We start from the raw sequence: 25,770 nt of genomic DNA on the forward strand, positions 1-25,770 counted from the left end.
GAAAGTACCTCCTCAACCCTGCTGCCGATCTAACTCGTGGGTTGAGATAAGAACGGTTTAATAGAACAGAAAAGAAGAAACTAATAATGATAACGATAACACTAATAAAATGACAACAGTAGTAATAAAAGGATTGAAATGTACAAATGATGCGCAGGGCAATTGCTCACCACCCGCCGACCGACACCCAGCCAGTCCCCGAGCGGCGATTCCCTGCTCCCACTTCCCAGTTCCTAAACTAGATGGGACGTCCCATGGTATGGAATACACCATTGGCCAGTTTGGGTCAGCTGCCCTATCTGTGTCCCGTGCCAACTTCTTGTGCCCCTCCAGCTTTTGCCCTGGCTGGGCATGAGAAGCTGAAAAATCCTTGACTTTAGACTAAACACTACTTAGCAACAACTGAAAACATCAGTGTTATCAACATTCTTCGCATACTGAGCTCAAAACATAGCACTGTACCAGCTACTAGGAAGACAATTAACTCTGTCCCAGCTGAAACCAGGACATATGTTCTACAAAAATACTGAAGTTCACATACTACCTCTAAAGTACTTAACGAGAAAAAAGTCACAAAGTTACAAAGAAAACAGGAGAGGAGCTATAAATGGTGGAATGAAGCAGTAAGGAAGACAGTTTTATAACTATGGCCAAAAAAAAAAAAAAAAAATTTAGTGCAATTCAGTTAAAACTTCAGGAGACACACATTTGGAGGAATTATCAGTAAGAACCTGAATTAACAACTTCTTTTTCAAGAGACAGATGATCTAGAGAGACGTACTCTGTGGAAAAGCTAGGTTGAAACAAAGATCTACAACTGAAGCATTACACTGAGGGTATGCAATGCTATGTCTGTACTGAGAGCTGGACCCTAACATGCTGCCTGCCAAGGTGAGTGTTGGGTGTGGTGAAGATCATGTTACTAGTCTGGAGTAATAAGGCAGCCATGCTCACAGAAAGGTGTAAACATGGACATACAGGTCTCAGTGCCATCCCTCCTGGATGCAGCAGTGCAGTGTCTAGCTTTTAACTCAGACTATGTGCATGTTGGAAGACAAAGCATGGCAGGAACCATTTTTGATGTCACTGCTGTTTTTCTAACCGATGACGTGAGGAAGAAAAGATACGCATGTGAGATCTCAGTGCTGGTAGGATGGCAAAGCAGTGTTTCCCACACTACTGCAGTGTTGAACATGGAAGCGTTCCCCAGAAGAGTTAGCCAAAATACAGAACTGTGCATCACAAAAGGTTTGTTGAAGTAATTAACAGAAGTTAAGTCTTTGAGCAGAAATGAATGATTTATGTTTACACAGCCGATCTATCTGCCATGCCCAAGTTTACAACCCCAGGGTTCGGTCAGGTTCCACAAACTGTTTCAAAAGAGAGGGAAGGAGATACAAGCTCCCTGGCTTATTCTAAAGCTGTGACTATCTTCATGCCACAAAGGAAGATTTGGATTTCTTTGGCTATGAAACACAATAAATTATCAAATATCTTTAAAGAAATGTTTCTCAAGCTTTCAGCTCCAAATCTGTTCTGATGTATGGTCTCCTGCTGGTGATGCCAAACCAGGAATTATAGGGGCTGCACACTCCTGTTGTTCCTGACAACCAGTGGCATACATCTGAAAATGTCCTCTGAAATAATCTGAATTTGAATGGAAAGTAGAGGTACCTCTTCAACATGTTTTTGTTTATTTGTTTTTAGCTACAATTTGAAGAGTTTCTCCACTCATTCTGGGTAAGCTTAGTGTTTCATTCCACTACTTACTTAGTAATGAACAAACCCACTGATTAACTGTGACACTAATTAAGAGCCAGTATAATCTTGAAATTATTCAGATTATGGGTTACCGTAGTCTGGCATAAAATTTTGCCTTTATGCCCAAGAAAGCTTAATAATTTTCTTGTTTTATATGTTCAAATGATATTTAAACAGAAATTTTAATTTGATTTGTCTTTCTGTACAATTAAAGGAAAAATCTGGCAAAATATTTCAGGGAAGGAAAGAGTTTGTAACTTCAGAAGCACAAGAGAGGCAGCAAATGGCACTCCTCAGCCAAGATGCATGGATGGGCACAGGAAGAGTGGTTGACTATGATTAGAACTGATTGAAAGTCTCTTCTTGGAGAAAAATAAAACAAAACAAAAACCCTTTAAACCCTTTAAACCCTTTAAAAAACCTATAGCTGAAAAGCATGATCTCCCTCCATGGAAAGCAGAAATTGGAGTTCAAAAGCCTCACTCCTGTAGAGTTGAAACTTTTTTACATGGCACTTCTTATTGTGGATATTGGAATTAATGACTTAGAAAATACAACTGTCAGGCACAATGCCATATTTTCTTCCTTTATCAAGATAATAAAACATTTTTTCACAAAACAGATGAGAAAGAAAAACGAAGCCAGCAGGAGAAATCTACACCAACTGGGTATTATTACCAAAGGAACTGGGAAAGCTGGTAAGAAATGCTTTCTGCATAAATTAGAATTATATTATGATGCCTGGTATCATACTTTGAAGCATATGTTATAAATAAAAGCCTAAGGAAAAAATGAAAAAGAAAACCAACACTTTGTAAAGTGGTTAAATGATCTTCTGGGAAAGCTGTCCTCTGGAGCTGATACTGCACAAACAGCTCAAAAATTAAGTATGAGAAGTATTGCAAACTGTGCAGTAAAGAATGATCTTTACAAATCTGAGCAGTCAATCCTAGTACCTGATGTAAAAAAACCCAGAAAGTCTAAAATTATAAATACCCTTGCTACTTACTAAGTTGTATTAAATTTATTGATAAATCATATTAAAATAAATAATTTCTAATTTTTAGAAGTTCTTTGAATTTAATTCTTTAAATTAGAATCAAGAAAAGCTTCCAGATTATGCCTTCCTTGATCACAGATGCAAGTAAGAAGGAATTAAGATTAACAACTACTGATATTTGAAAAGAGGATTTCTTCCCAGCTAGGTTAAAGTGGAAATTTCTACTCTATTTCTCCACTTGCCTTTTATCAAGAGGACACAAAACCCCCTGTCTGTTCTTTAGCCAGAAAAATCCTTTCACAAGGCAACTCAGCCTTATGGTGCATGAAAAGGATGTGGCTGGGACATGGAAAGGAAAGTTCATTTACCACAGGACCTGAGCAACTCTTAATGACTTAACTAATGTAGTTTGGGGAAAAACTAGGTGCTGCTCTAACACTGCACTGCAAGATTTTCATCAAGGGTTTATCTCTAGCAGAATACAGTACCGTATAGGGTTATATCTCTACTGAGATCGAGAGCAATAGGATTCACAATGCTCAGCTCCATTGTCTCTCTCACACACAGTATCCATTAGGTGTTTTCTTTGTTCTCCATCCGTTCTCATAGTCTGTTCAAGTATCATACCCATTTCTCACACTGAGTCTCTTTTCACCACTGTTTTCATGCATGACCTTGGTTTCACACTCCATTCCAAAATCCTTTTGTATTCTGTAATACCATTCTCTCATTCTCACTTTCTGTCTCACACTTTGCCACTCCAGTTTTTGCTTCATCAGCTATGTCTCCACAATGCATAAACTTAAAGACCTCCTAGGAAGGTGCCTTATCATAAGAGGCCTAATGAAGTGTGCACAGTTTAAAAATAACAGTTTAAAAATACAAAACCTGAACATGTGTAAATATCTACACTGAGCAAGCAGAAATTATCAAAGGCAAATAAATCTAAATATTAAAATGTCACTTTCTGCAATGACTTTTCTGGCCATAACCCCATTCTGAGCTAAGAAAACTGAACAATTCTCTGTCAAGTCTAATAGTGCAAAAACAATCAAATCACAACTAGTTTGACTGCAGTACAATGAAATCCTGCAAACCTTTGTTAGCTTCCATAGCTTGAAGGTAACATACCCACAAGCACAGCAGCAATTGCCATTATTACTTAAATTTGGGTTTAATAGTTAAGAAAGGTCAGTTGTTCTGTAAAAACACAGGTCAAGAAGGGGACAAAGCAACCAAATTCTGTCTTCAGTTATATCGATATGAACCTTAACTAAGTCTATTGGCATCAGTGGGGTTTACTAAAGATTCAGGATGGCATACCTGAAGTATAAATATAGGGTAATCCATGCAGTATAACCTGACTTTTACAAGTTTCATGAAGGCAGAGACAGTTTCTGCACAAAAAGTCAGCTAAAGACTAAGCTTCCAGATCATAATTCTACCATAACTATTTTCTAGCAGCCTTTTCAACTATGGTGATGAATGACCAGAGTCTGCAATATTGTTATTCTGCCAGACAGGAATTGAGTACAATGGGGGAAGAATCAGATGAGTAGCTGAGCATAAAAGACTTCCCTTTTTCAAATATCTCAGGAGAACAAAGCAGTCCAGATTTTACAGAGTAAGAGTGAATAAGCAATGAAAGAAAATTAGCCAATGCCACAATTAAAGTGCAAAAGATTAAAAAAATGAACTTTATAGCTCCCGATCTATGCTGAGACTGTACTCATGAACTGAGATGACAGTAGAGTTTGCTGCAACATAGACTCAGATCCACAAGGCTAATAATGTAGACCTCAGAATTATTCACTTGATTTCCTGAAGACAGTTATAATCTTAAATAGCTTTAGACTTCACGTTCTATTCACAAACTGAAATCAAATCATGAAATTATTTCAAGCCTTTACAAAGGCTAAGTACTGAACAGCCTTTCTATTTAAAACAAATTAAACCATAAACTTTTGTTTCTGTACTGCTTTCCTAAGAGATGTGCTGTTAGTCATAAAAAGAGCAGGAAGTAATAGGATTAAATTCTGTCGTGCTTGTAAACAACTTGGAAAAATGCAATGATGAAGTCAAAATGCTGAAGAAGCTCTACTATGGTTTAAATCAATGACTGCTGTTTCTAACTATGTCAGAGCAAAAATGAAGTACGGTAGCTACTAGGTGCCAGTAACAACTGTTTAAGTAGAAGTTTTTGTAACATAAAATCTATATAGTTAAGGAGATTATCAAATTCAAATGGTCTAAGTACAAATCTGTACTGTAAGAACTCACTGAAAAATGAAGCAGCACAAGATCAATGAAGATATTGTAGTAATGAATATTGGTAAAATGAAAGCTTTTTACAAAGACTGAGGAAAATTTACTACAGATCATCCTAACAATGCAAGGTAAGAAGAAAAAAGAAACAACAGAAAAAGAAAACCTATAGATTGCTCGATTGTGGATGGACTATTAGGACTAGGACAGTCTAGTGAAGAGGGATAGGATGGAAGACATGGAATGAGTGAAATGTTGAATTATAGAGAATTATATAGGGAAGAAGGGGTGGGCAGAAGATACAGAATTAAGCAGGACAAAGAAAGGGATTGTGTAGAGGACAGAAGACAAGTATTTGAAAGGAAAAGAAAAAGGGGAGAAAAATCCGAAAAACGTGAAATGTAGGGATGGAAACAAAGAACCAGGAGCTGTAGAAGATCTGCAGGCAAGATGAGAAACTTGGATGGTATGCAGCAGAAAAATGGGCTGGGAAACAGGAGGAGCTCTGTTAAGGAAAAGAAAGGAAGTTTTTGTTTTGTTTTGTTTTAAAAGTTTGCTAGTATTAAGAAAGGGTACAGAATGAAAGTAAACATTGTTCCGTGCAGTTCCTCAGAGGTACACATAACAGCATTGTGCCAGCACACTGGCCACAATACATTGAGATATCAGTATGTTGCATAATAGTGCAAAGCAGATATTGAAATCCAACATGATGTCATCAGACTGTGATTACTTTACCGCTGTCTGAAACTTGATTTAGTGATTCTCCAACTCGTCAGGACTAAGTAACACCAAAGTTATCTATTAAAGGAGTCTTTTTTTGATGGAAATATTCATTTATACCTCTAAATGATGCACTAAAAGGGCTGATGAATGCCTCTACCAACATGACATGAAATGGTTTCTAGTTTGGTAATTCCTGCAAAAACCAGTTTCAGTATGAGTGTGTACAGTAAATTTTGAGGTGCCAAATCTTCATTACCCATTCAAGAACAAAGTCACTGGATGTTTTACTGAAGCCTTCCTCAATGGACCATGTGGGTATGTACACAGGAAAAAGTCAGAATAGTTCTGAAATGATTTTTAGGGTATCGAGAATGACAGCATTTTTGTCATTAAGTTACAACTATAACACCTAAGTAGATCCATAGGCCAAAATTATTATACTCTGACAACTTGTCTCGGCATTGCTATTGAGACAGCCACTGTGAAGTCTATTCTGTGAAGTCTGCTTCATAGAAACTTCTACACCATGAAGTCTACTTCACTGATCATTCTGTACCTCGTTACCTCATCACTGAAACACTTTTGTTGCTTTTAAAGCACTCCAGGTGTGCAGGGGGAAGAGACATACAATTACTCTAAGTGTGTAATTACATATTATTAGCAGAATGCAACACAAATGCGAGAGCGTGCAAATAATTTGCATAGTCCATGACTGTTCAGTAGATGTTGAAGAATTTATATTGACCAAAATACTTTCTAAATCTAAAGATCATGGGCTACATACTAGATAGATCATACATAGATGATAATTAACCAATAACCAGCAATCAGACAAATAGGAATAATAGCAGTTTCTTGCCTTTTTCTTTCTTGACCGTTTATATTACAGTCAGAAATGTCTAGCTTTAGCAGCATTTTAAAGGCATTAGATTTCCCGTCAAACAAAAACTGCACTGCTGAAATATGATAGATACTATTTTTTAATTTTTTTTTAATCACTAGCATTATGCAAATCCATGTCACATATGCCAGACTTTTGTCTTGGATGTCTCCTAAAAGAACTGGCAAGACTTTTTAAAATGCAGAATATTTAAACATTTTATTCCCAGGATTTTATTTACTCTTTAGAGGTTTAAGATCACAGGCCTAGCTGTTTTAACTTGATGTATTTCTCTTTTAATCGGTAAATTCTGCCCTCAATTCCACTTAGATGCATACAGTGAACGTCACAATGTTATAACATTCTTTCATTATACTGTAAAATTCCAAGTGTCCCTCTCACACACATCAAAAGATAGAACAACAGGAGCGATAAGGTTTCAAGAACATGGGAACAAAATTTTGCAAAGTAGTATTTTCTTTCAGGTAGAAATTCAAATTACAACAAGTAATCTGAGTTTTCCTTCAAAAGGGACATCTAATGTAATCAAATGTAAACAGTGGTGAGTTTAATAATATAAAAACTACTTGCAAAGTGAGAAATTCTGTTGTGGAACTCCATGCTATATGTAATTACAGAGGTCAAGAATGTAGCAGGGATTCAAAACCAGGTCTGAACATGTGTAACAAGACTTATAAAAGGTACCAAAAACCCCACTTTGAAAGTGTTACTAAGCCTTGTGTTTCAGGGCTAATGCAATTTTTAACAACTTGATATTATCAATGGGTGGAAAGAAGTAATTGGAAATCTCTACTACATGCTCCTTAAGACCTTCCAGGAATCGCTTTATATTGACTACAGTCAGAGACGGGCAACTGAACAAAACCAGCTTTGTGCCCCATTCTAGAGTAGCAATTATAGCATTCCATGTCTGTGCAACACCATCAAGAGGCAAAGTGACCATCAGTGAGGGATTACAGCTTGGCAGATGCTTAGTTTCTTGTTCATATACATTTGCTTTCAAATAGGAACCAAGTGGCTAGGTGTAGAATGGAGCTTTTCATCTTAGAAAGAACACAGTTATTACTCAAATGTCACTGATAATATTAGTCTTAAGGTCACAAAAGAATTGCAGCTAAGGCCTATATATAAAATCCAACCAAATATTCTCCATATAATTGTAACAAAATGTAACAGAGTCCAAATTTACGTCCTGATCAACTTGTTTAGTAATATAGGTAAAGGAGAATTTTTTAAAAAAAACAATATTCAAAGTATTGATTTCCCTGGTAGCATAAAAACAAACACAGCTGTCAACTAATTAAAATGCTAGGCAGACAGCATATTTTAATTGTAGGAATACTTACTTAAAACTTGAAAGAGAAAGAGAAGCGCTTATTAATAAATATTAAGACCAACGTATTAAACTTACAAAGGTACACACACAAAATTTTAGAAACACTATCATGTAAAATCAAACAGAGGGAAAAATTTAAAAGGATAATTAAATACTCATTTATTACTGTTTTCAAGACAAATTATCCTAGCATAAACCAGGATTTAATATTTGATTTATGTTGCTTCTTTCACCATAAACTGAAGACTGAGAAAATACTTAAAATTTTGCAAATCACCAAATGGGTCAAAATCCCACTTATGGTTTTATATCTAACACTGATATGTCAAAGTCCTATAGTATTTGTCTGTTTAGGGTTACTGACTGTTATAGGGTTAGAAATTTTAGCCTTATCGTGGTATTTCTCACTTAGAAAAGGGAATCAAACATTACAGTTTAACTGTATGGTGACCCTGCTCCTGAAAATAGTCAGTCCTTTCCCACAGGTACAATGTAGATTTTTTTCTTATTTTTGCTATCTATTATTTTTAAAAGTACTCTAAGGTACTGTGTAATTTGAAACTTTTAATTACTTTGACTAATGTTTTCTGTTTTGCTTCTTAAATTTTTTTCCCATTCTCTGAATATGTTCATTTTCTTTAAGGGAACCAAATTTCATGGGTCATTTACATGAAGGCGATGCTGGCAGACCTTTTTAAGCCCAGATATCTGACTTATAAATTAACAAATACCTTTATCTGTAATTAGATTTTTTCCTCTCCTTCTTACCCCCATTACACAACTCTTTTTCCAGACAAAATCCTGTGAAAATCTTGATTCTTCTGTCAAACAGTCTTATTTCTGAGTTAAACATTTTGTTCCAAACAACTTTACATAACTGTTCAGAATAGCTGTCCAGTTGTTGTTCCTGGCCTTTCCAGACCATGTACTTAGTTCTCTTGTCTGGACCACTGACATAGAAAGGGATATTTTTCTTGAATCACATCACATATAATGCTAATTAAAATACCCTCTTTTCAGTATTGATACAGGTAGTTCTACCAGGTAGCGGTAGGTTTTCTTACAGCTATTTTCTTCTACAAGGCAATGTGAAAAGTTGTAAGTGACGTTACAAAAAATCTTGTCAGAACTGCTATATGAGCCTCAGAGGTGGAAAAAATATAAGCAGATTATATGCAAAATCTTCAAGGCAATCATTTAAATTTTCTAATACATTTGAGAAGCTCTTATCTGTGTTATCAAAGCCCACGGTATACAGCTTCAATAAGTAAGGAAAGATCTAAACTTCAACCAGTGGGACTGCCTTTTCCTTCACCAAGCAGCTAATATTAAAATGGACTACACCTATAAATATTGTCCCTCCTATATCCAATGTCTTCAGGTCTGGAGTAGCCAAAGATAAGAAGCTGTTTATAACTGTAAATTAAAACACCTTGCAGTTTAACTTGTAGCATGTTAGGACTGAAATAATTATGACCTTGAATACAGTTCCCTACATCTTATGTATCGTATGCAAGGCCTATCAGCTTTATTAAAGGCAAATTTTATTTTCATTTATATTGTTTCACTTAATTATGTAATCAATTATGTTCCGGCTATCATTAATACCTGACTGTCAACAACATATGATAAACTGAAAATTTGTCTTCATCCCAGGAAGCAGGTTAATGGTAAGGCAGAACTGGTAAGAAAAGAAAACTGAGTGAAAACCAGTGCTTCCCATTGCTTTAGCGCTTGGTAAGGGAGACACAATACCCAGTGCTGATCACCTTGGACATTTTGCTTAAGTTAACTCTAAAATGTTTATATTTTTTTAAAGTTTTTTGTCAAAGAAAGATATAATGAAGAGCTCTCATTATACTCCTCTGCCAATCTTTGGCAGTGAAATACTGAGCTTTCAACGTCTGCATGTGGGCATTTGTTTAAACACTCTTGTTTAACATTCAGATTGTAAAATGGAAAAGAAGAAAAGTTAAGTTTTATCAGAAAGTTCTCAAAATTGTCCCTGAGAACATGAAGTTGAACTGGTTTTTTTTCCCCACAATAAGGATTTGGCAACTGAAACTCAATAATCAGATATGTCGATAATGTCATTGATCGACAAAAACCTCAATTCATGCATGGTTACTGCTATATTTGCTTTGCAGAATTAATATAAGTAAACAGCAATTATAATTTACTTTAGATAACACTTGGCATACACACAGGGACCTGATGCATTCAGTGCTATATGTGACCCTGTGTCAATTATAGCGAATTTTCATAATGAATTACTGAGAATGAACATCAGAAGAAGATTGCATAGGAATTTACTGGAAGTATTTTAATTAACACTTCTTTATATTACTATGCAAAGATATCAGGAAGTAAAATTATATTGGATTTTAGGATTTAATTAGTTTAAGTCTAAAGGTCTCCTTACCTTCTATTGCTGAGAGTAGAACACGAGAATGGTCATATGCAATTACATTCGCGTATCTGTTCTTTGGTTTGTTTACTTCCAGGTTGGAGTGTTCCCATGTGAACTGCTGACCAGGATCAATAGACTTCAAAAAACAAAGAGAAGAAAAGAAAAGGAAACTATTTATAATCATTACAAACCATATGCTCCCATAGTTTACTTTGGAAATATTTTGCTTTTGAAAGAAAATTATGACACTGGGATACATTGTAACATATTATATCTTATTATATAAAGCATTTTGTATTTATGCATCTGAAATTTCCACCAGGTAGTCAAACCATAAGCTTTTCAAATGCAAGGCTTTCTCTTCAGAAAGGCAAGGGTATGCTATCCATCTTTTCATCTTTTCACTCAGTTTGGCACGTGAGGGTTTCTAGCATAAGAGAGAATGAAAAAAATGACGGAAATCTCAAAAACACTGGGATGAAGGGGAATAAATATTTTTATCTTTCTCTATTACTAAGTGGACATGTTCAAACAATTCAGTGCCCTGTTTACTAAATAAATTCCAAATGTTCCTGAAGAAGTTTTCCACAAGAAAAATAATGTTGTTTCTGTTATTTTGTTTTGATGCCAGGCCAACACATGATACCAGTGCTGCTCAGGGAACCAACTGCATATCACCCAGGGACAACATAAAGAGAACTGATTTTTATTTCCTTGACTCATAAGTAAGAGAGCAATTCAGGCATATTTGAAATTTTAATGATCTGTTATTTATACACATAATTATATGGTCCTAGAACCACTGTTTATGTTCTGCTTCCTTCATGTTCCAGGATGGAGTTACTGAAGCTTGACCCACACTCCTTCATCCTTCACCAGCAGTAGAAGACTCCAGGCTCTACTACTTTTACCTCTATGGTTGAGGTATACATACAGCTGGGTAAATACAAAATACATAACAGATGGTACCTGCTTATGCCTGTTATGGTACTGGCTGTATGAAAGGTCATCTCATACTGAGAAGTCACAATTAATAATGTATTGTTTTACTTTTCACTTTCTGTAACATTAGAGACCTTAAAATTGTTTCATCAACACATATATGCAACTATGGTTTGCGGCTCATGCCCTTTGCTTAATCCTGGTAACAATCAGCAGTTCCTTATGCCAGGTTGCTATAAATTGTAAAAAACTAATGACACAGGTAAGCCTAGATGGGGCAGTTAACAAATGCTATGTTCACTTTCCATGAATAGACCAGCAACAAAGCACAAGTTGGAAGCTCCATACTGCCACTACAGCATCAAGCCATCACTTTTACATCGCTTATACTGAGTCCTTCCAGGGTTACAACAGCTGTGAGTCCACTTTATGTTAATGTAAATGAAATTTGGCCTGTAATCTATTAGAGTAGGTAATATCAGACAAAGAATATGTGTAAAATTAGTTAGTGTGATCTATTAGGATTTATCTCTTAGATTAATAATTACTATTCGGCCACTCAGAAAACTACTTCATTCTTACGCACCTTTACATATCTTAGACAATTTATTTATGTAACATTCAGTGAATGACTTTGCTTCTTTCTTGAGATTATTCTAAAAAAATTCATTTTGCCTGACTGCCTGAGAGAGAGGTCTTAAGAGTACCCCAGCATTTCTGTTTAGGAAACCAAGTCCCAGTACCTTATCCTATCTATTAATACCTTAGACTCACTTAACTTCTGTAACAGTTACCAGCTAATTTTCCTGAATTTTTCTAACTTTAATTATAGTCCTCTGGAGTTGGGCCTGGCTGAGCTCCCCAGCATAACCTAGCTGAGATTTGCTGAGCAGATGAGTGTGACAGTTCAGGTTCTGGCTCACCCTTTGCATACTGCTTTACCTATAGTAGCTGACGCAGAGTGTGTGGCAGCTCCTCCCTCAAGAGGAAATGAAACAGGACTTTTTAAAGGAATAAAGAAGAAATGAACTGCTTGGGAGCATGATGAAGGGCATGGAAATTTTACTTGTGGTTTGGATATGATTCACTTGAGTTGTACCACTGTGTGTGTTACTAACAGTACAAAAGGTGTTCTTAAATGGTTTGCAGCTCTGAATGAATCTGATTTCTTTTAATCTCCACAGAATTTTTGTGTGTCCCCCCCCAATTATTTTTTTTTAAAAGCAGTATTTGTGTTCACAATCTTAGCAATTTGTGGGAATATGCTTAACATATCTTAATACATCAATAGCATTAATATTTTACTCTTACTAAGTTAGTATCTGAATAAAGTAGTTATTAACATTAAAACTGTTGATGGCTTTTTTTCTGCCTTATTGTATTTTGTTTTCATATATAGGAACAACAAACTGTCACCCAGTTGGTATTCTTGCCACTTGTCCCTTCTGTGCTGTGCTTAAGTGTAAACATAGCAACCTGATCCTTCCAATACTAGGGCTTGATCCTTCTTTGACCAAAACATTACTTTTTCTCACTACACAATGAAATTCCTATTTATCAACAAAGGAGTAAAATTTTTATTCTATTTTCTTACAATTTAGTTTCATCACAGTAATATTCTTCCATCCTCTGAAATGGATGGCTGATAGAATATTGAAGCAGGTAAGCACTGCTTCATTTAAAAACACAAATATTTTTATCTTTACTGCTAAGTGCTATTTATGTAATCTAAGGTGAAGAGAAAGAATTTGGAGCACATTTCCATAAGCACTGGGAAGAGGAAAGTCATATGCATATATAGTATATTTAAGACATGTAATATACCCCTTTATCAGCTGACCAGCAATTCATCTACATCATCTGACTTGAAAAGCAATGAAATTTACATAATGACTTATCTCAGCAAGAATCTCCCCTCTTTTCTTTTTTGAGTGAATGGAGGTGAGTAAGATAACTTGTGCAGGATGTTTGCAGGTCAAGTTTTCAGTATTTTAGAAAGTAATTAGCATTGGTTTAGCTCAGAATTCTAGCAATCATTTAGAACACAAACATCGTAATTTCAAAATAAACAGTAGATGTTCTCAATATATTAATGCATTATACTCTAAATAAAGTTTTGAATAAAATTAATTACTTGACCAGGAATAAAGCACATCTACACTATCTGTGACTACGTAGTCAAAATATTTTGAGAGGCATACATGCAAACATGCTAGCTAAAGAGCAGCCCATAGACCCAGAATAAGGCAACACTGCCCTGCATTGCTGTAGACATAAACCTGAAGGAGTTTAGGTTCTTACCCACAGTGCTCAAATATTCTAGAAATTACTTCCCTATATAAGATGTCACACACACTTTCTCTTCACACTTGACAAAAAAACTAGAAAATAACAGAATAAACTGGTTGACTAACATGCTGCTACTTTTGAGCCTGGACTGCAGGACTAGGGCTTTACCGTATCAAAAATAAAAAAGTTATACACAAACTAAAAAAAAAAAGAAGAAACCATAAATTATCTGTTCACAATTACAACTCCTTGCAAACATGAAGTTTAAGGTGCATTTTTGCATATACAGTTGCACTTAGAAAATTATGATCTAAGTAGATTCTTACCCATTACGAGAAAAAGCTTCAGCTCTATATTATACCTATTGTTAATGTGAATTTATATATTATTAAGAATACTTTACATTTAAAGCTTAGCTTCAGCTGTTCAGTATTATTCTTCCCCTTTTCACTCCTTACTGTTTAAGTGATCTAAAGCTGCTTTTCAATACTAAAAAAAAAATCAAACAGCAGCTTTCTGTCAGCTATTTGTAGAAGTAGATGAGAATATGTTCATCAAAGCAGCATACTATATTCCCCATTCACTTCTTTGTATGATGTATGGCCAGATGGTGTAATTCAGTGATTAATATTTAGGCCTGCAAGCAGACATAGTTAACATAAATTATGTCAAAATCAGGCAAATGGACTGAACTTTAATCTTTCCTGTTTTTCTCACCAATCTGAACCACTTTGTGGCCTTACTATCCTCCCACAAAGCACTGTTTTGGCAAAAGAAAATTGATCTATATTTCCTCAGACTTAATAGCCACACTGGAACAAAGAGTAGAATGGTATTGGCAGACACATTTCAGAAGTGTGAAAGACCAATAACTCATGAATAACAAGTCTGTACTAACAGTTTTAATGAGTGCTTTAATGGTTTAATGGATGGCACTTTAATAGGATTTCTAGTATATTCATTCTGAAAGCTTGCTTCAATAAAGCTGTCATTAACAAAGAAGTGGATTTCTCCATAGCATAACTATGTAGTATGGGTGCTTTGTGCAAAAGAAATAAAGATATCTGTAATACTGTTATTACCCTCCCATGCTTTGACTAATCTTTCAGCTATTGTGTTCTAAATGGTTGGCTGCCGAAAAAAAAGTCTGATCCGTTACTAGGAAAAGACCTGAGCAATATTTACTAGTACAATGCACCATCCATAAAGTAGTTGTTTGACTATGAATCATGGTAATCAAAAAGTGTTTCTAGAAGAATTTCAAACAACCCCCCTCCAGTAAACTCTGTACCTGCTCATTGTGAAGTTTTCCTTTATTTAAACGAGAAGCAAACGTTCCCTGCTGTGATCATGAATCTTCCAGGAGTATAGCCTGGTACAGTACTGGGCAAGGAATGAGTATGACAAAATGCCACCCTTCCTGGTGTAACCTGACATGTGTCTGCCTGCCCTGGAACAGTGCTGTACTAAGGATGACTATGCCAGCAAATTAAGAGCCAGCAGGCTTGAGTCTTTGTGTGTCATGGCGATTGTGAGTTACTGCACAGGTTTCACAAGCCCAGAAGGGGAAGGAAGCATGTCCTGTAAAAAATTTTCCAGCACTGTAGGTGCTGTGTTTGAGATTCAAATTAAATCATCAAAAAGCACTGGGTCACAGAGAAACCTAAGACAAGGTAGAGAAACAACAATGAAAAAGACAAATTTGAGAGAAGACAATGCAAATAGACTGCAAAACTGGAGAAAGTAGTCAGGTACCCATAAAAATGAACAATTTGACCCTCTTTTAACAATGTCAGTGATTGTGATGAGAATTTCGTATCATAGCTGATGAATTTATAATAGGGTGCTATTGTATTATGCAGAAAACTGGCTAATAGGATGAGATGTACATACTGCTTTACCAAAACATGAATGCTAGATGCATTAGCATTAATACACGATCATGACAACTTGCTAACTGAAATTATGTTTTCTTATTAAGGCAGAGTTTTCCACATCACGCTGTAAAGGCTGCCATTTTCAAAAGACATGGGGGACCCATGTTTTTGCATGGCTATATCTTCTTTGGAACTCCAAGATAAGTTTGTATCGTGGTCCTAAACCAGTTAAAAATGCACAGATGAGACATTTCCTGTTAACTCTTGAAGAAAAGAGACCCAACTGTTCAGGAGTAGCTAGAAATACAACTAAGGCTTTTGCCAAACCCCTCTCAAGAACAAAGATATTTCCTCTACATTATGAAGCTAATATTCCTATGACAAATGAGATCATGTAAAACCTGATTCCAATGGAATTAAACAAGCTATATATGCATATAAATAAAGTATACTTAAAGAGGAAAACAATCATTATTTGAAAACATCTTTGAAGGACAGTCTATTACATAAAAGCTTTAGAAAACCTAACTTATAAGAACCATTCCTACTGTTTTGTATTTCTTTGCCTCCAGTCTTAAGCATAACCTGTTTATTCTCCACCTGTAATTAAAGTCCTTTGTCTGTAATAAGATAACCAGTTGTGGTGGAAATAATTTTGTGTTAAAACCAGAGGATTACACTCAACTTCATGTAGGAAATAAGTATCAGGAGCAGAAGAATACTTGAGTAAAGAAGAACATTGCTTAGTTTAAATCTTCTTGTGATTAAAGTATCCTGTTGTTTTGTTTTATATAGTACATGAAATACAGCAGCTCTTAAACACTAAACTTTGTAATTGTCTCATGAGACACCAGTGCTGCTTTAAATTTTCAATATAGTTTTAAAGCACTGACAACATTTGTTTTTTTAAGAAAGGAGTAAAGGAGTGAAATTCTTCACTGATCCAATTTTCCTTCATAAAACCCCTAAAAGTATTGCAGATGAATCTTTCTAAAAAGCCCCCACAAAACTCAGTTTTACCTATAATGACCTACACAATCTGTCATTGAATAATTTTTCTTGCTATAAGGAGTGCACCACTTTTCTCTTCCTACACATATCACTGTTTTCAGTTGGGCAAAATAAAACTGACATTTATTACAGTATTTGACTATTTCAACCATCTCTGTGGAATTCCTTGGCAAAATAGCATCAGGTATCAGACCAAAACCCAGCACCCTAATCTGATAACACCAGCTTTCTTTTATCTGAATATTCTTTTAATTATATAAGCATAAAAAAAAAATGCTGATATCACAAGGAAGCATCCACACCACAAAGGAAGGAGTTAATACACTACTATAAATCTTGACTAGTGCCACTTCAGATTCCTGCATTATGTCTTTAATACTCTCTATCATAGGTATCCTGCTGGCTCGGATACTATCCTAGGTGGAACAAAGCACCAAACAACCTAGGTGAATGCAACAGCATATGTGCTGTTAATAAGAAGACAACTTTTCATTGTTCACTGACTACACTAATTGTTTATAAATGGAGCACATCCTATGAAAGTAAAGTTACAGAATACCAATAAATGATGTTTTTAATATTAGAAAGAGGAAACTATTGTAAAGATAAAGAATAGAAAACACATTTTTTCTAAGAAGAAATTGATTTTTGCATATGAGTCACTATTATCAGTAATGATATGGCAGTTAAGTGTAGCTGTTTCTTTGGTAAAGATTAATTCAGTAGGTTATCTGTTCTTTTAAAGTGTTTTATATCAATAATAAGTTTTATATGTGCTTCTACTATATAAGATTTATTGTGTTTTAGTGTCCAGTGTTCACCTTGTTGCAGCTTAAGATACAAAAAATAAATGTACTATATTCAGTAAATTGTTTTCTCATCACAAATCCTACCCACTGATACTGGAAAGCTGCAATAAAACTTGTAGGAGTACACCAGTGTGGCACAGAGTCAAAATGCATCTTCATCTTTTCCAATACTCAGTGTTAAAGCAAAAGACTGGCTGTAAATTACAGAAAGAAGCCTGATGAGGAAAAACATTAAAATTATATAGAACTTCTTGTAACACTAGTTAACCAGTGCACACACACATACACGGAAAGTAAATCATATAAAATAACACACAGAGGCCGGTAGTGTAATTTTGTGTTGCAGTGACAGGTTCCACAAAAATGATAGGAATCTGTATCTGCTTCCTTAAGGGAGTAAAGCTATGACTACAGATCTCAGATAATAAATGTGAAACTATTTTACACGACTCAGGAATCTGCTTTAGAGGAACAGATTTTCTGTTCTATGTTATAGGAGGAAATAACTTTACAAATACATCTAGTGTATTGCATAAAGTAGGCAGAACATTACTGTTCTGATTTAGTCTATCTCTATGACTGCTTTTTATTGTTAAATTCTGAAGCCTGAGTGAAGAAGGAGATAAAATATAAAGGTCAGTTTCTTATGAATATGGCTTTCTGCTTAGCAGCTGTCAAGTCCATATGGAGCCTTGCATTACATAAAAATCCCACTGAAACTGCCAAAGCCAGCAAAAGCTTCATAATAATCAGTTGGGGTCAAGAATCTTGCCTTTAAATTAGGGAATACAAAAGACCTATATGACATAAAGGATATGTCATGTTAACATGGTAAACCAACATTTTGCTAAGGCTTGGAGATTGCAAGCTAATAATAATTAATGAAGGATTATGAAGTTTATTTTGAAGTAGAGATTAATTTTATTGAGAAGAGGACATAGCACTATCTATGCTATAACTACAAAACTACTTTATCCAACAGGTGAATTAAAAGTTTATTTAAATCTTGCAATAGTCATAATCATTAAGGCTTGGCCCCTGTTCTCCCATGAAATCTGGTATTCAAGGTAAAGTTGTGAGAGAAGTATAATGATGCAAGTCTCCACTGTTCTCACGATCACCCCCTCTAAAAGCTGAGGTAGCAGAAGCCCTGAAGAGGACACTATGAAATAGTTTCTGAAGACTTGTAGAAGTAGGAACTCTTTCAATCAAAGACATCGAAGCTTAGAAAAGTTTACACAGCTGGAAGATGGTCTACATTGGAGAATACACTCCTTTTACCACATCATAGTAATGAAGGAGTTCTATTCCCCCCCTCCCCCGCCCCCCCTACGATTACATAGTTTATACCGTGCATATTGCTACTTACTTTTTTGCAATACCTCCTTTCCCAACTTACCACTTTACCCTGGATGTTCCTTCCAGAACCAGAGTGCAGAGAGATGCAGTTTGGAATTATTATTTCTTTAACAGCAATTTTAGATTCTTTTTCAACTAGTTTTCACACAGCACAAAAAGGAACGTATTCTTAGGAAAAAAAAACCCCACACTAAAAAAACCCCATTTGGTAAACTGTGTCAGATGAATGGAGAATAGTGGGTTGAGTTTAGGTTTATTTGAAGAAAACAATCCTGTCTTCTCTCATGGTCTAGGTCTACAAAGAAGTTTCCCTTCACCTTCCCTAGGAGGGTGCAAGGAAGTTAGGGGGTTTCATTAAAAAATTATGCCAGAGGGTATAAATCAGCAGAGGAGACAGCATGTAGATGTGCGTCTTCTGTGAGAGAACTTTTTTCTCTCTTTTGGAAGTAATGAAGGGACAGGGAGGTTTCTGACTGTCTGAAGAGAAAGTGGGAACAGGCAAGGAAGTGAAACTCTTCCAAAAGGAGAAAACCAAACTTGTATGGAATTTTGAGCAGAAATTTTGATCAAAAAGCAGTGGATGAAACAGGAGCAAGGATGGAACAGGAGCAAGTATTCAAATACTGCTGAACAGCTGCGCATATAATATGAAAAGATGTGTTCGAGTTGTGAAACAAGTAATTCTTTTGAAGTGGCAAATAAAGTAAGGTGTGCTAAAAAATAATTAGAACATCCTTTTGAAATGGAGCTAACCTCCTGAAAGAAATTCTACGAGCTGCATGAGAAGTCAGTGTTCATCAGGATATTATATATATATAATTTTATGGTATCACAAAGTTGCCTTAACAATTGTTGCATACTAGCAGTCTATTTTTGAAGAATTTCATCCATGCAATGTAAGAAATTCCATAAAAAGTAAAATAAAATAATGGAATGCCAAGGAGGAAAGGGCATTATGAAAACAAAAATTTCATCAGTGGTAACTGATGAAAAATGTTTGTTTCCCCAAATGGGAATTAACTGGAGGACTTTATTGCTATCCATTAAGGTCAGTGGTTTCCTGCTGCATGTTATACTTTTAACTCTTGAAGAAGAAAAATACCTCTTTTTCTTTCTGTGCCACCATTTCAAATGCAATGTGAAGTGATAATAACTGGACAGTTACCATCTGTACTCATTTCTGCCTCAGAATCAGATAGTTGCCTTTAAGGGACATTAGTGAGGACTGCTGCTTAAAGAGAAGGTCCCAATACCCAACCACAAATGTTCCCACCAGCTCTCTTGTGCTGGCACTAGAGTTCATGCAGCCGTGTGGTGAGCTAGTTCAGGGAATTGATCCAACCAAAAACAGCAAAGAAAAATAAAACAATTAGTTTTCAGCTGAATCTATTTCCTGAGATAATCCTTGAACAGCTGCACATGCACTAGTGCCAGGATTGGCACAAGAGAGACAACAGGAATGCACAGCCAAGACAGGGAGATGACTTACAGTGATCATCAAACTGCAGCCTTAGTCCACTGCCTAGACCAGACCATGATATCAAATAGCACTGCTTTTCACTAATTCTGTTTCAAAATGGATGAAACTTGGACTAGATGGCAATGAAGTGGTATCTCTAAAGCTGGGATTTAAAGACAAATGTTGAAAATCCTTGGGCAAAGCAATGTGAATGAAGCTTGATGTTGACCTACAGTTGCCCACATTTTAATCTTGAATGTCTGATCACTCTGCCCCAGCTGGTATGTTTTGTAAAAAAAAAAAAAAAAAAAAAAAAAGAGAGAATGTGAAAGCTGAGCTGTTTACACAGACTGTTAAAAAGTTCTGGAGGGACAGATATTAAGAATTTAATGATTTAATGTGTCTTCACAATGCTGTCTATAAATGGTTAAGATTATGTCCTCAAGATGATTTTAATGAATTAAATAATAAAGGAAGCATAAACCACTAAAACGTTTAAGTTATATTACAGCATAAGAAGAACCACGTCATCTCCACAACATGCTCAAGAGGTAGTAATGGTGTATTTTTTTTTTAAATTGAAGTTATACTACGTTACATCACTTGTAATGACATTTTTTATTTATTAAATGGAATTTCCTACACAGATATTCCAAGGAATATGCCTAGAGTACAACAGGAAACGATTGTCAAATTTCTACCAAATGTTAGCTTTTTTTCTGGTGAACATCCTGTTACATAGATTTCCCTGTCTGATTTTTTATATGCTACAATCTTCGTACTTAACAACACAGGATTTACACATAGAAATGTGAGGAGATACTCCCACATTTTTTTGTGATTGCAACAATAAACAGCAATCCTGAGATGCTCTTCAAACAAACTTATTTTCATGAACTGTTGAGACTATATTTTCCTTTTGAAAACTAATGAGATTCCTTTTTAGAACAGTCTTAAGGTTTTCCTGAACAGCGCCTTCAATTAAATAATAAGCAATTGTAGTTCTCTGTCATAGTAGTTAGTATTCATTTCTAAAATTTTCTGTCAAAGCTTTTTAAGTACATTGGGCATTTACAGGTTCTCTGTACCATGCAATCACATATTACTATGGAACCAACATGCGAAAGTCTTCTTCAGTGTTTTTTATTTCACTGTCAGTGTTTGTATGAACCTTCATATGCAAAGAATGTGCAGTCCCTAAGAAATGAGAGTAACATGGGTTTTTACTCCACCATGCTAACAAAGTCTTGGGGAGTTTTAAGCAAAGATTAGCGACACAACAGATTATAAAGAAAATACTCTGTCAGTGATCCCTCTGGGAGCTGTTAATACTTGGATCACTGACACGACAGCCCATAGCTGCTCTAAAGAAGCATTCTTTTTCTGATGGTTCTGTGCATAGTTCATCCACAGATTTTTGACACAGACAATATTGGCATTGAAGAAACAGCTATAATTTGCTCTGTTTAATGGATCGCTACCTAAATCCCTTTAGCCACAAATTACTGACATGAGAGCCTGTTACTCTCCACAGCATCAATGCCTGTCTGGGGACGTATACTCCATGGATTACTGACTAGGTGGCTTGTAAATGATTACTCTCTCCGGTTAAATTCTTTCATGTTCTTATAGACCATCATTCACAGATTATGAAGGTGGTATTATTGACAGGAAGAAAATACAATGTCTTGAAACTGTTATATTAGGAAAGACACCAGGCAATTGCAAATTCTTTTAATACATGCAGAATTAACACAGTGGACCGTAACTTCTTTGGAGCTTGTACTGTGTATGTCCTGTCAACATTACACAGGAGATTTTTCAGATAATCTATGGATCTTTTAACTGCAAAGTATATGGATGTTTGTGTATATTAAAAAGAATAAATGCTGTATCATTCACACACCACTTCAAGTATGTGCCCATGGAATCTGCCTGACACATATCCTTATAAAAAGAGAATAGATTGTTATACACAAATGAGCCACCTCACCAACATAGTCATTTTACACAGAGAGCTCTTTTATCGTGGTTTTAATATCATACAAAACTTGCACCATCAGTCAGGTTGGGTACATATCAGAGAAAAGTCTAGGGAAACAGAAAGCATGACGTGTTAAACAATTTGAATAATGAGAATGTGGGGAAAATTACCTCATACTCCTGTGAGAACTTCAAATTGTCATTTGCTTTCAATCTTTCAATGTGATCTGCAAGTTCCAAGATAGGTATTGGGGGATGACTGGCCATACCTGTTGAACAAGAAAGAAGAACAAAATTTAAAGTAAACTACAGTGATGGCATTGCTCTAAAATTTAGAAAATACAGTAGTTAGAATGGCTAGAAATGTGTAAGTAGTAAAGATGTCATATGTGAGATAAGCAGGCAAATAGTTTGGTTACTCAAAGCAGGACATGCTCTGGATAGATGAGCTCTGAAGCCAAATTAAAAGAATTCACCAAGCATATTCCCAAAGCTAACATTCCTAGTGTAGAGGAAAGAGTTACTGTGATATGAGTCAATGAGGTTAGCTAGGCATGGAAAAATGAGAGAGTTAGACCTGATGTCGACCTCTGCTTTGAGTAATGACTCTTAATGTCATTTCAAACTCCTTCTCCTGCACTGCATGAAATGGAAACTCCATTGAATTAGATGAGGAAAGGTGAGCTGAGAAACAGACACTGAAAGAGCCCTAAAGGGGAAAGAATAGTGTTTTGACAGAAAACAAAGTGACTTATGCATAATCAAGAAAAACGAACTTGAAGAATGAAGGTTACCGAGGTAACGTGAGACACCTGAACCTGCAAAGGAAATGGTAAAAACCCAAAGAAACCTCAAACCAACATAAAACTAACTTATAAAATAAATTATAAAAAATGAAATGGATAGCTTGAGGATTAATAATAATGTATCAAGGTCTAGAAGACAAACTACATATTCTGACTAAATTAGAAATACTTAAATATTTTACAAAATTTTGAGGTGAGTGATATTCACATGCAACTATGAATGACTAGAATAACATGCACCATTGCTTTTAGACAACAGTCACTGAAGACAACATTGGACATCAGACAATTATAACTTCAAAAATGTTTTCACTAGTAGCAGATTGTAGAGGCAGGGGTTGTACAGTTTGGCTGGACACACATACTGACTGCACTAGTACCTTAAAACATGCTTAATCTGAAACCCCATTTATCAACCCCCAAAAGTACCTACAATCTACTTCAGGTGTAAACATCTTTGTCCACTGATGAAGATACTGAGTGAAAAAGAAGAGCTGGGAACCGGAGATAGAGATGGTTGTGGAAGGAAGTATAGGGACAGAAAGGCAAAAGAAGGACAGAATGGCAAAAGAAAGAAAAGATGTGGGGTCAACTAGAACAATCTGCCAGCTGAAGATTTGCCAGGCAAAAATTTGTGTGTTTCACACTATTAGTCTTCACGACCCTTCTCCAAAATGCTTACATTCTTCTTTTCATGCTTTATACTATCACACCTAAAATGAAAGTGAGTTTTCAATTGCTTCTGGGAAGAAATCAGAGCTGGCTAGAAGAATTAACCTAGTGAACCCCAGGATCTCTTGAAATTACAAAGATAAAATAGTGATGACTCAAGGGGGCTCAAGCTGGAAGCCATGTTACACAATGCAGTTTGCTTTGTCACCATGAATTTCAAGAGCATGCCTAAGATAGTTAACTTGCATTTCCTGTAAATGTAGCTGAAAATGACCATGTGGTTGCAACACAGTCACACCATAGCATGTTTTTCTTTTTTCTTTTTTTTTTTTTAATTCTTGTTTTATTTTTGATTCTTTGACATTTCAGGCATCATACTAGAGTCCAAAATAATGTCCAGCAGCACTGGCCCTAATTCTTCTGACCTATACATATATATTTATATATTACCTACATAGCACATCTGTGATGGTGAGACATTATTTAAAGCAGATATTAAGGCAAGCTGTCAGTCAGCTAACAAAGCAGAATATTCAGATATAATGGGGAGATTTCTTACAAATTGCAATTAAAAAATTAGTCCATAAGTACTAATTTATTTGAATCAGTTCTGGTTGTCTCCCATTTTCTCAGAAATTTCACTTAATAGAACTTTGCTATTCTCAAAATGAGTGTGGGTGACATCTAATAATTACACTGATTGATCCAGATCAAGCACCCCTATGGAAAATATGTGAGTGAAAAGGCACAAGAGAACTCTAGATCGATCCAGAAATGGAGGTGGACTGATGTACATCTAAAACAGTGCTTGAACAGAGAAAATAATAGACAAAGATGTTTAGACCTTTTCGAGCGAATCGTGGGAGAGAGTTATTATCATATAAGGATTGAGTGGTAGTTTGGCTAGAGAGGGAGGACACAGAGCCAATCAGGGAGGCGTAGGGGACTGAATTACTGCTCAAAGCTGTAAAAAGTAAAAGCCAATCGGAAATGGGAAACAAATTAGTAACAGCAGTAGATCATCATAATCAATCAATCTCGTACATACAGGCACTTCAGACATGCACAAAACAGCATCTGGAAACTCAACTAAGAAGTCTAAAGGTCCAGTTACCTTTGTAAACATAAAGGACATAAAACCAGAGAGAATGAGACCTGGTCATGAACCTGACTAAACCACCAGCATCATGAACACAAATCTCAATAATTAGCTTACTGTGCAGGAATTTTTTTTAAGATGCTGAACATCAGTTCTTTTTTATACTATTTTTGTTTGTATATTCCACTATATGCCACCTGACATTCCTAAGGGGAGATTTCATGTTAAACACTTTGTGCAAAATGAAACTTGACATAAAACTATCTTTTCTAAGGAAAAAAAGGAACTATTTTCAACTGCAAAAATTGGCAAATTTTGACTGCATATAACCCCTTTCTCCACAAATCATTTCAGGCACTTATCACTTGGACACATAACCTTTCTTCAAATAATATTTTGCAGTTAACTTACAAAGTGAAGTAATTACATTTGGTGTATTTTCATCTTTTAAATATGTAAAATGTGCTCTACTGAGATGATAAAAGTAGCTACTTTTTGAAAGAACTGCTGGAGGACTTTTGTTATGTAATCAGTCTATGAATCGTAACAAGCATCATAACAGAATATGCTATGAAAGAACATTTTAAGATCTCATCATATCACATGCAAAAGCGTGAGGCTCCTACTGAGCGTAATGTGAGCTGCATGTGAACAGCAGGTGTAGAACTTGACTCAACCCACCAGCTAAACACACTTTTTTTGTGTCTACAAATAAGAAAATACACTTATTTGCTGACACATCTCCACATCAATCAACATATGCTATGAAAACACAAAAAAATAAAGACAAAATACAGCTAAATTACAACAGATCCTGTGACATGCTAGAAAGTCAAAAGAAACACCGTGCTGAAAACATGCTTTCAAACTTTCTTTAAAATAAGAAAAGAAAGAGATAAAACCACTTAAAAACTCAAACAGAAAAAAAGCCCAAACCAAAAACACATGCAAAACACAGCTGAAATTGTATCCATAAGAAGCTTTTATTTCCAGATTTGGTAGAAGATTGCCAAATGCGGTTGATCTTATGCAGCCTAGTAGTAACCCCTCCATGTGAATTAAATG

General features: G+C 35.6%; 1 protein-coding gene across 2 annotated transcripts in view; it reads right to left on the reverse strand.

Moving 5' to 3' along the window:
• PTPRD (protein tyrosine phosphatase, receptor type, D) overlaps window positions 1–25,770 on the reverse strand; it is a 290,979-nt gene that overhangs the window by 49,342 nt on the left and 215,867 nt on the right. For both annotated transcript variants that reach the window (XM_010586057.1, XM_010586056.1), the window contains 2 exons: window positions 22,300–22,397; window positions 10,412–10,535 (listed from right to left, as the gene is read on the reverse strand). In XM_010586057.1, the coding sequence (XP_010584359.1) occupies window positions 10,412–10,535; window positions 22,300–22,397 (222 nt within the window). The remainder of the gene's footprint in view (window positions 1–10,411; window positions 10,536–22,299; window positions 22,398–25,770) is intronic.

The sequence above is a fragment of the Haliaeetus leucocephalus genome, unplaced genomic scaffold (assembly GCF_000737465.1).
Source record: "Haliaeetus leucocephalus isolate CR32 unplaced genomic scaffold, Haliaeetus_leucocephalus-4.0 Scaffold139, whole genome shotgun sequence".
NCBI classification, from domain to species: domain Eukaryota; kingdom Metazoa; phylum Chordata; class Aves; order Accipitriformes; family Accipitridae; genus Haliaeetus; species Haliaeetus leucocephalus.